This window comes from Periplaneta americana, chromosome 8, assembly GCF_040183065.1.
Source record: "Periplaneta americana isolate PAMFEO1 chromosome 8, P.americana_PAMFEO1_priV1, whole genome shotgun sequence".
NCBI classification, from domain to species: Eukaryota; Metazoa; Arthropoda; class Insecta; order Blattodea; family Blattidae; genus Periplaneta; species Periplaneta americana.
This window is the reverse complement of record NC_091124.1, coordinates 8,654,585-8,666,832: the sequence shown is the minus strand read 5'-3', so window position 1 is coordinate 8,666,832 and position 12,248 is coordinate 8,654,585. Positions and strand designations below refer to the sequence as shown.

The 12,248-nt window shown below is 36.0% G+C and overlaps 1 protein-coding gene across 15 annotated transcripts in view; it reads left to right on the top strand.

Moving 5' to 3' along the window:
* The first annotated feature begins 281 nt into the window (after window positions 1-281).
* syd (JNK-interacting protein syd) overlaps window positions 282-12,248 on the top strand; it is a 154,912-nt gene continuing 142,945 nt past the window's right edge. For 13 of the 15 annotated variants that reach the window (XM_069832345.1, XM_069832339.1, XM_069832352.1 and 10 more), the window contains exon 1: window positions 283-766. In XM_069832345.1, coding sequence (XP_069688446.1) covers window positions 464-766 — 303 coding nt within the window. In that variant the 5' untranslated portion in view covers window positions 283-463. Of the gene's footprint in view, window positions 767-12,248 lie in introns of all 15 variants that reach the window. The other 2 variants (XM_069832348.1, XM_069832347.1) reach the window with 1 other exon arrangement.

The following is a 12,248-nucleotide window of genomic DNA, read 5'->3' as shown; positions in this document are numbered from 1 at the left end:
TCCTTATTGAAAAGCTAAATTTCTTTTTATACAACGTTGGCACGGTCTATTGTTCCGGAGTTCGCAATGATGCTGTAAAACGCAAATAACTAGATACAGTTTAGTAGCTTTATTGACTTTTATATAAAACTATGAATCTTTAGTTTCTGATGTTATATTGCAAAAATTTCTATGCATTGTCTGTAATGCACTGGGAACTTTCATGATTTTATTTCGAGGTTTTTCAATATTGGCACTCCTGATAATTTGCTGACATGTTTTGGTTTCAATTTTTATTCAATGGGGGCGTAAAGGTCGGTGCTGCGAAGATTTTTTTTGCAATGGTGAATGCGTTGAAAATGTCAATTCATTTCTTGGAAAATTATTATAAACGATATGATACTAAAGCGTTTTAGTGTTAATGTAATTGACATAAAGGTTTCGTTTATATTATTGGCGTTATAGTAAATACTATACAGCAAAAATGATGGAAATAGAGCAAGAAACTGTGTACGGGACACATGAGGATTCTCATGTTGTTATGTCAGAAAAGGTACAATCCTTAGCTGGTAGTATATACCAGGAATTTGAAAAAATGATAGCTAAATATGACGAAGATGTAGTGAAGGATTTAATGCCGTTAGTGGTGAACGTATTAGAGTGTCTCGATCTGTCTTACACGGAGAATCAAGAGCATGAAGTTGAACTCGAATTGCTGAGAGAAGACAACGAACAGCTGGTGACACAATACGAACGAGAGAAACAACTTAGGAAAACATCCGAACAGGTAAACATTCAGACGTTTTTATTGATAATAGTAACCACAGAATGAAGTTTTCGTTGTCGGTAGGTTTTCGTTGCCTTGTTCGTGAAGTTCGTTGCACCCACGGGCAGACAATAACCTTTTGAGAGGAACAGTAAATTTAAGCTTATTAAAATGCTAGTTGTTATGGTCATCTTTTATTGGGAGGATTTAATTTTGTACTTTGACAATATTGAAGGCTAGTCTGAGATTTGGAAGCTAATTTCAGAATAAGTTTTAATAATATTACAATAATAATGTAATACCCGAATATAGCCCACTAAATCAGTTTATGTTGGTTGCAGTAATTTAGGTCTGTTGCTTCTTTGTAGCTGTTCTTGATGAATTTTCTGTTCTTTCGAAATGTATAAGCATAACATGTTTTATGATACAGGCTGTAGACCTATATGTGTGTGCTTATTTTTTTTTTCGTACAAGTGCAATATAATGCAAGATATCTGCAATGAAACACATAAATTGTAAGTATTCGGTATGGTAACTATAAGTTTATGAAGAGCTTATTGATTTTTCATTGTTCTTAACACTTGTAGTATAAAAAAAATGTTTCCGGGAAGTGATAGAGATTTCATAATTTATCTTTCAATGAAAATCAGTGATAAACTAGTTCTTGGAATTTAGTTGTAATGGTTTTCTTTTTTCTAGTTCGAGCAGACAGACATTGTTAACTGACAGTAATGTGGGTTGACATATTAAAATTTTTAAAATACTACCGGTAACTTAATCCAACTGTGTACACTTGTAGTAGCCTAATTAGACATTACTCAGAATATTCCTTTTGTTTCATTGTATGTCAGCGTTAGGTATTGAAATTGCTCTAGGAAATGTGACCAGTTTTCTTCCTCTTTACTGATTGTCGTTCTTAGAATACTTAAGTTAGGCCTATATAGGCCTACTATATATATTACCGTGTGACTTTTTCGGAATAATATTGTCAAAATTAATATGATATAGAAATGAGAGCTTTTCTAAACGTATAATTAACCAAAGCCAATTCAGTAGAAACCCAGTCATTTAAATGACAGCATTTTATTAGAGGGGCCAGGGTTCATGCGAAACCTGTGACGGATTAAGCGACTGTGTAGCAGATTTCCTCTGAGTGCATAATAAATGTACTTCTGTCGCCCGTATTTTACCACCTCTTTATAATTGCCTTAATTCATCTGAAATGTTGATATGACAGCTGAAAGCGTCAGGTTGACGTCATCGGTTGCCGTAGTAACCTGGACTTTCCCTTTCTTCTCTGCCCTTTCATCATCATTCTTGATAACCAATGAGTCATCAATGTTTATGTTGCCAGTTGTATAATTGAACTCAGCTGATGACTTTTGCAATATGTTTAGGAACGATAAGTAAACGGTACTTGAATGCCGATATTATTTAATGTCGTTCTTAACGCATTATGACCATCACGGGAAGTGGGTGCGTGCAATAATGCAAGGATAAACATCGCTCTCAGTACGAGCAACAGCTGATTTAGTCCGTGCTATGCCACAGTCTACTATATACAGTCGCGAAGCTCAATATGTAGTAAAAATGCAAACATGGATAGTTGCCCACCACTAGGATCGCTACTATCGCCTCATCATCTCAGATCTCTCTCCTAGCAGCCGACAAAATATGTTATACTTTCGTTGTCGTGTTCTTTTAGAAAAATTAACACCTTCCTTCCATTATTGAAATATTAAATGCATAAAGTTAATTTATTATTTTAATGAAGTATATTAAATTCCACCATAAACTCGAAGATACCCGCAAGAAATAAGTTAATATAATTTTTGTTTGTGCAAAACGAACTGAAATTTACTATAATAGCTTCACTCATTCAAGATTATAGCGATAATTAACTATGAAACCAATAAATATTAATTTGCATTTCTCTTTACAACAATAATAATGGAAATATGAATTAATGGAGTAACTTACGTGTACCGGTACTTGTAGTGTAGGCTTACGTAGTTGAGGTTAAGCAATAATAATCACACCAGAATTGGAAATAAAACGTGATCAATAAATTTTATTGTAACAGACTTTTTCTACGTCTCTAGTAAAGCAACAAATAAAAATAACAACAAAATTAACAGCTATAATTAAAAACATATCCTTTGAAGAAAAAAGTAGGCCTAAGCAATAATAATCCCACCAGAATTGAAAATAAAACGTGATCAATAAATTTCATTAAAACAAACTTAATTTTTCTACGTCTTTAGTAAAATAACAGATAAAAATAATAACAAAATTAATAGCTACAATTAAAAATATATCCTCTGAAAAAAAAGTAGGCCTAACCTTTATTTCTCTGAAAATTTAGCAGCCTAAGTGACAGAACTTTAACCGGTATCTAATGTCCTTTCGGTTAGACTGAAACATTTCATTGTGAAATTTAAGGATATAATGTATTCTAACAGTCACAAAGAATTTCAAATTAACAGTTTTGTTTCTGCACGGCATTCTTGTGGAAACCCAGGAACCTTTCTGAATCTTTCGGAAATCGGAAAAAGGATAACTCTGGCCTCTTTCTCTTATTGTTGCTACAATTTATAGCACTACAAAGTCTCCTCCTTGTCCCATATTATTATTCCAATTATTATATTTTAGCCATTAACATTTTCATTATAACCAGTAACGAACATTTCACAAGCATCAATGTGAAATACGCAACGAGCTAGCACTCGATAGAAATACGACACAGTTCAAAGTCGACCATGGACAGTCTATTGTTTCTAGTTGCTAACCGCTTGGAGCGCTTTATCACGAGATTTGCAAAAAAACACCTCAAGCTTCGCAACTGTATATAGTAAACTGTGGCTATGCGACAACACCGGTGTATCAATGGCTTGTTGTCATAATCAGTGATGCCAATCGTACCGATTTTTCGATAAATATATATGCCAAAAATCTCTCTGTATCAATATACGGAAATTAATTAGGGCCTATTTGCTTTAGCAATACCGTTCGTATCTACGATTTCTCTTCTTCTGTGTGATTTCCATCTATTTATGCCTTAGACTACCCCTCACTCTCCGAAAGTTAGTTTAGGTTACGTTCGTCCTGAAACCTTGCAACCACACCTTCTCGCAGGGGGTACGCAAAGGAAGGGGGGGGGAGAGTACCGGGTTTGAACTGCGTTGTAATAGTCGGCCTGGGTGGCGCAGTGGGTATAGTGCTGTCCTTTTGTGCCCTTTGAATTAAAAAAATACATATATTTCAATATATTTTATTGTTTCCATGGATTTTCCTGTTATATAAAGTATTTTACCTGTCATACAATTAACTGTTAACTATGATTATGTGTAAGTGTAATAATAACACAAGGATTTTTATTATACAAAATTAGGATGACTGTAAAAAAATTACTTTTCAAAGATTTTATAAGGATATTCATGAATGTGTTTCGCTGTAGAATATCCCATTAAGAAAATTCAGGATAACAGAGAGGGTTTGGAATTGAATGGGTTACATCAGCTTCTTGTCTTATGCGGATGACGTGAATATGTTAGGAGAAAATTCATAAGCAATTAGGGAAAACACGAAAATTCTGCTTGAAGCAAGTAAAGCGATAGGTTTGGAAGTAAACCTAGAAAAGATGAAGTAGGCTATATGATTATGTTTCGTGACCAAAATATTCTATGAAATTGGAGATTTATCCTTCGAAGAGGTGGAAAAATTCAAATATCTTGGAGCAACAGTAACAAATATAAATGACACTCGGGAGGAAATTAAACGCAGAATAAATATGGAAAATGCGTGTTATTATTCGGTTGAGAAGCTTTTGTCATCTAGTCTGCTGTCAAAAAATCTGAAAGTTAGAATTTATAAAACAGTTATGTTGCCGGTTGTCCTGTATGGTTGTGAAACTTGGACTCTCACTTTGAAAGAGGAACAGAGATTAAAGGTGTTTGAGAATAAGGTGCTTAGGAAAATATTTGGGGCTAAAAAGAATGAAGTTACAGGAGAATGGAGAAAGTTACATAACACAGAACTGCATGCATTGTATTATTCACCTGACATAATTAGGAACATTAAACCCAGACATTTGAGATGGACAGGGCATGTAGCACGTATGGGCGAATCCAGAAATGCATATCCTAGAGTTTTAGTTGGGAGGCCGAGACATAGATGGGAGGATAATATTAAAATGTATTTGAGGGAGGTGGGATATGATGATGGAGCCTGGATTAATCTTGTTCAGGATAGGGACCGATGGCGGGCTTATGTGAGGGCGGCGATGAGCCTTCAGGTTCCTTAAAACCCATTTATAAGTAAGTAAGTATTCATGAATATGTTATTAGAATATAGTATAATATTAATAAATATGTCATAATATAATAATAGTAGTAGTCGGGGTGCGAATTAAGATTTCTGATGATGGGGGGTATAGAATCCTAGATAGAGAATACCATACATAAAATTATTATTATCCTCATTCGATACAGCTCAATGCCTGGTCGCACTGAGTTGCTTGTCTTGCATCTTGATCCTAATAATAATTATATCCAGAGCAGGCTTAAGATAAGATATGCAGTTCCTAAGTTATTGATTTGTTGTCAGCATGCAGTGATAATACATCAATAGTATTTCCTTTGCTTACTTTATACTTTATAAAGCAGCTATCCTCATATTAAAACAATTATATTTTGTACAACACTGCGAATTATTGGGTGATCTCGGCTATAATTCAGTATCACTTCGTTGTAATAGTCGGCCTGGTTGCGCAGTCGGTATAGTGCTGTCCTTTTGTGCCCGAGGTTGCGGGTTCGATCCCGGCCAAGGTCAATATAATTTAAGAATGCTTAAATGCGAAAAGCTCATGTCAGTAGATATACTGGTATGTAAAAGAACTTTAGCAATGTCGACGATGCTGATATAACTCGGCATTTGCGAGCGTCGTTAAATAAAACGTAATTTAATTAATCGTCGTAATATTTTCATCACTTTATGATACAAATATTACGATTAAACGGAGAACTACTTTCTGTGGAAGCATATGCGTTTTTCGTCCTATCTCCAATCGTGAATAGTGTAAAAGATGATTGCCTCCCCTCTTTATTTACATCAGGAACAGGTAACGGTTAGCATGCCTGACTGAAACGAAAGGGCCCAGGCTCAAATCCTGGTTGGAACAGGTACCTGGTTGAGTTTATTTCCGTGGTTTTCTTTCAATCCATTAACAGCAAATGCTGGGTAACTTTCGGTGTTGGACTGTGGACTCATTTTGCTGCCATCACTTTCATATTGTTCAGACGCTAGATAACCATACCAGTTGATATGTTGTTGTTTAATCAACTGTCGGAAGACAAGTCTGAATCTCTCAAATGATACCAACAAGGCACCACTTATGAGGCAACTAAGACGGGAGATAGTCTGAAAGAATTAAGATCTCTTGCTATGTGTGAATAATGATATGAGATAACTTTGATACTTACTTATAATTATGATGTCGCACCATCTACCCTTAAGTACTAAATATGATAACCTGTCACTGATAAATTCGACCTTTTTTACTGCTGATGTTATTCTTTTATGAACAAAGAATCCTGTTCCTAATTGATTATTGTTTCATTCCCCATAATACAACAAGTAATCTCCTATTTGTGACATGCCATTCCCATCTAACCTAACCTCTTGTACTCCCACCAAGTCTATTCTATATCTAGCTAGTTCTTTTGCTACTAATGTTACCCCTCCTGTTCTATAAAGACTAGTTACGTTCCAAGTGCCAAATCTCAAAACCTTATTCCTTTGCTGTGGTCGTGCCGGAGAATCAGTCCTATTCCGAGGCTTATTGTAGGGATTCGTATTTAAATATATTTAAAATTAAATATTGTCCTTATAACAGTATGTACAAGGAAGGTTTCGTCACTCAGAAAAAAAAAAGATTAACAATGTAGACTTTATTCTAGGGAAATTACTCAACTAAGCTTCAGAAGAGCTGCAACAATATATTCATTTGTTTTTGGCCGTTAAATCCATAAAAAGTGTTGCGTAAAAAGTAGCTTAAATTAAATCGTCATAAAAAACGAAGAGAATGACTAATGGACGGAAATTCCTGTACCAAAACAATGAATATTAATTTTATTTATTTAATTTAATGCCTGGACACTTGACACAAAGTCATTCGTCTACGTACTTTCCAGTATAGTTCTCATGTTGACTTACACTGAAAATCTTTTAATGTACTAATGCACTATTAATTTTTAACATGACTGCATAAGTAAAGGACCCCGAAGTAATTGTGGTTTGCTATTAAAAATTAAACATAAAAAAATTAACAAACAATGTAAATTAAAATTTCTTTCAAGGACTACATGAATGTCAATGGCAATATACAGTATTTTTGGCTGACGAAATTAATTGAAAATATTCCGAATTCGGGCCAGCAATCGGTCATATGTTTTAGTAAACGTTCTAATCTGGTAAACTGATACAACTTTACCGAAAACAACAGTACTGTAACTTTTCAGTTAGACTTCATTGTTAGCAAGGGTGTCTACAAGTGACTACCGGTAAAATTTGTCTGGCAGTCATAAATAATAATAATAATAATAATAATAATAATAATAATAATAATAATAATAATAATGTCCTTGGCCAAATGGTTAGCCTCTCTGTCTTCCATCATGGCGATCCATGTTCGATCCTCGTCTGGATCAGGCTGGAATTTGTGGTGGAGAAAATGGGTGTTCAAGGTTTTTCTCGGAGTCTTCCTGTTTCCATCGATACTTCACAGTCACCTTTCAAACTGCGAGGTCCTAGCCAGGTCTCAGAACAAATTATTTTATTTTATTTTATTGGGTTATTTTACGACGATGTATCAACATCTCTGGTTATTTAGCGTCTGAATGAAATGAAGGTGATAATGCCTGTGAAATGAGTCCGGGATCCAGCACCGAAAGTTACCCAGCATTTGCTCGTATTTGGTTGAGGGAAAACCCCGCAAAAACCTCAACCAGGTAACTTCCCCGACCGGGATTCGAACCCGGGCCACCTGGTTTCGCGGCCAGAAGCGCTGACCGTTACGCCACAGGTGTGGACTCAGAACAAATACATGGCTGAAAAGTTGAATAGATGTATACACAGTTGTGTTGAATAAAAATAATTATTAAAGTAATGCATTCTATAGTCCCATGCGAATTAATCGGAACAAGGTAATTTTTTCTTCATTTTCCGAAACATTTGCTAGCAATATGCTTATGGAAAATCCTGTGCTCTCTGTCCATTGTTGCTTGTTGAATTGGTCTGTGTGACAGGTTGTTTCAGTTCAAATGTGCATTTATTTTTATGTGGTCTAGTTTTATAATTCTCTTGTGAGATTTGTAAATTTCCTTCTTCAATAGATAAGACTCCCGGGAAGCGAAGTGCGATTCTGGCATTAGCACAAAATAATTTCATGACGCAAAATAATTTCAAGCTAGAAAAGTTAGTGTTGGTGTAGAGCAACACAAACAGACTGGTTCCAATGCACCAAAGGAAAAGGGGAACTGTGACAGGAAAAAGAAAACTACACCAACTGATGACGGCTTTGTCCTTATAAACCCCTGGCTCACTCCTGTGGGAGAAAGGGGAGTGAATCTACACGCATCTCGTGTTCGTCGTAGACTTTTAGCAGGTGGAAGGAAAGCCCGAAAACCTGTGAAGAAACAAGTTCTTACGCCAGAAACTCCTCTTGTGGGCGTGTGCTCATCAGAATTGGACAATACAAGACTGGAAAAAAGTTCTTTTCTCTGATGAGTGTCACTTCGAAGTGCAAGAACAAAGAGTTCAGTATGTGCACCAAGCTAATAATGAGCCAGCAACTTGAGCACATTTGCGGCAGACTGTAAACACCCCGTAAAGAAGATGTTTTTGGGGTGTTTCACCAATGAAAGGCCAAAACCTTTAATTCCTCTTGAAGACATGATGAAAAGTGACTGCTGGAGAGGGCTGTTCTTGAACTGGAGAAAAGATTTCTTGGTGGCGGAATTTTTCAGCAAGATTTAGCTCCTTGCCACATTTCAAAGAAATTCTTCAGTGCTCGTGTGCTTGAACGGCCAGGGAACTCTCCTGACATTAATCCTATAGAGCAGCGTTTCTCAAACTTTTTTGAAGTGGGGACCACTTTTTAAAGTCACAACAGTTCCGCGGACCATCTACTCTTGTTCCCTTCGAAAGCCAATTTATCATTTTCATAGCATATTTTAATACCAGTATACTTATATTTTTAAATTGAATTAAGATTCGGTACTTTGGTCCTTTTTTATGAATTCGGTGGTCCCTGGCTGGGTTACAGGTGCGGTGCCAGATGTGCAGAGAAAAGATGGCGAGAAACACCACGTTTTCAACTGACTTTAATCTACAGTTTTATTTTTTTTATTTATTTATTTAAATTCAAATATACAGAATAAAGAAATATAATTACAAAACAAACAAAGAGAAATACAAATAAAATAATACAAGCAATATAAAAAGAAGATACAGTAGTATTAACAAAATTTGAGACCGAATGAGCAGCGCTCGTGTATAGTACTTTAAATCCCTCTTTTGTTGATGAGACTAGAGTGAGAAGTCGATAGACGGGTAGGGTAATAAATTTGATAAAATGTCAGTACTGGAAGAAAAAGTGACATTCGATTGCCATGTGTCATTTCCAAACGCTGAGATTTTAAGTTATAGTGTGATACACAATTCGTTTTAATTTTATTTTTTCTTCTGTATTTTTTGGAGGACCACAAGGACAGACCTTGAGGACCACAGTTTGAGAAACGCTGCTGTAGAGAATATGTGGCTATTTGCAAAAAGAGACTTTCATTCTTTGTTCCACAAAACTCATGATAGCATCTTTAATTCGAGTGTGGTTTTATGATGATGAACTTAAAATTGTGTATTCTAAGCTTGCAGAGTCGATGCCAAATTGTGGAATTGAACGTATAAAACTAAGTAATTGATTAATAAATGCATGAAAACATGTAAAATGTTGCGTTATTGTTCTGTTCCGATTAATTCACACGAGACTATACTTCCTGTCATTCATAAGTTGCTGCTTCCAGACAAATCTATGTAACTTCACAGCATCTGGTAGTTTAGTGTAACAAGAAGTTACCTCTCACAGTTTGAACTTACAGTCTGTTTCATTTGGTCTTAAGTTTGTTACTTATATTACGATGCTTAAGAGTCACATTGGCCCTAATATTTCTTGTTAAAACACGCGATGAACTACAGAACCTGGGTAGGAATTGGTTGCCACACAACACTTTCATAATTTTCAACAGGTGACTTTGCAAAATAATCTTAGTTTTCATCCGTCGATGGCTTATATTGTTTAACGAGCTCTTCTAAAACTGTGCTGATAACAGCGAATTCATTAGTATTTCTGCAGCTTCTTGCAACCTTTTATCAAAATGACAACTCAGCAAGCGAGGAATGTAACAATGATCGAACAAAGACCGACTGCTTGTGACAAAATGTTTCTAAAGAAACATAGCTCTATTTTAAGATGTTATCTGTTCATGCTAGAGATTAGCAAAGATTTTGCATATCGATGGAAGAAATGGAATGATCACAACATTTTTTCTCATGTATGTAACATTACCTAGATCAGATGGCTCGATTTTTGTCATCTGCTGGCAGATTTATTGCTTACTATAAGCATGATAAAATCAGACATCTTGATAGTTTATAATAAAATCAGGACTCGACTGTCTGTATGAAGCATTGCTGGGATACAGGGCAATTTTCTTAAAATTGGAAGGTGGATAGCATCTCTAGTTTCGAACAGACAGAAATGTGTAGCTCGTTTCCAGACTGCCAGGTTTCGAAAGTCTGTTACAGTGAAGATGATTTTTAATATATTTTGTTCACATTGAAAACTTGTATAAATGCCAAAAGTTCAGTACAATCTCAAGACATTTCTTATGGAATTATAATGAAAATTAATAGATTTCAGGAACAAATTTATCATATGAAGAGGAGTTCTATTTTGGCAAGGAGTTCAAGTATAAATCTAAAACGATGATTATGATAAGTTACATAAGCTATCAGATCAGTACTTAATATCATTGAAATATAACTACGTACAACCACTTGTTCGTAAACTGAATTAAAGGAACAGCGAGATAACAACTGCTGCAATTCCATAAAAAGGAAATGATAGCTTGCATAAGAAACATTACAGAGATAGAAATGTAATAAAGTGTAGGTAGAGTGAACGGGAACCTGAGATATCAATGTCAGATAAGAAGGGGTGGAGTCTCTTCAAGTCAAGATAGGCAACATGGCTAAAACACGTTTTACACATAATTATCAGATTACCTCACGGTAGAGATCTGCATGGGTCTGCATGGGTCGACCCAATCTGAAACAGACTCGAAACCCGAGATTAGCTTATATCACCCGAGCCCGACCCAAAACCCAAGACTGGCAGATAAAGCAGAGGCCACAGGGGTTAGAAACAGCTGCGAGAGATTACTACTCCGATAGGAGCATGAGAAAGAGTAATCTCCCAGACTCCTAGGTAAAACAATCAATGCTCTGTGTCTATGACAGAGTAGAGACGAGACAAATGCGAATTCGAACTAAACAATAACGATACCTGTAGTCCTCCGTTCTGGATGGGTGTAGGGTGGACATCTAATTGTGCATGCATTAAAATCTCCATATTATTTATTTAATCAGTATATAATTCACGAAAAAAAAAAAGGATTTGCATCTCTTTAAGGCCCAAGCTTGGCCCGAACCCTGTTCTTGTCATGGTACGCATTTAAATTAATTATTTCTTGAATGCGTTACTTACTTCTAAATGGAATTAACCTAACCTGAACTTAACAGTGGCACTGCATTTTGTTCGTTCTTACAGATATTACAAGTCAGGCTACATTCCGAAACCTGTCACTGCATAAGTCTGGAAAATTTAATTTATCATTAGAAAGTTCGTGAAAAGAAACATGTTAACATACTAAAATGTTAAAAATGATAAATGTGTTTGTTTAGATCTTTGTACAGTTATGATAATTATACAAATCTGGCTTTCAGGTAGTAGCTCCCTGTAAAGCAGGTTTGAATAAGTTCAAGGAAAAATTGTTCCGGGGTCGGGTATCGATCCCGGGACCCTTCGCTTAGCGCGCGAACGCTCTACCGACTGAGCTACCCCAGGAACTATACACGACACCGTCACAGTTTTTCCTTTTTATATCCACACAACTCTCATGAGCTGACAAGACGCCAGAACTCAACTGTGAATGCACACAATACTGTGTGACTTTAAATTGTGGCTTTCTGTTAACGTACCTCCAGTAACGAATGTATAGGCAGGTTTGAATAATTTCAAGGAAAAATTGTTCCGGGGCCGGGTATCGATCCCGGGACCCTTCGCTTAGCGCGCGAACGCTCTACCGATTGAGCTACATTCGTTACTGGAGGTACGTTAACAGAAAGCCACAATTTCAAGTCACACAGTATTTGTGTGCACTCACAG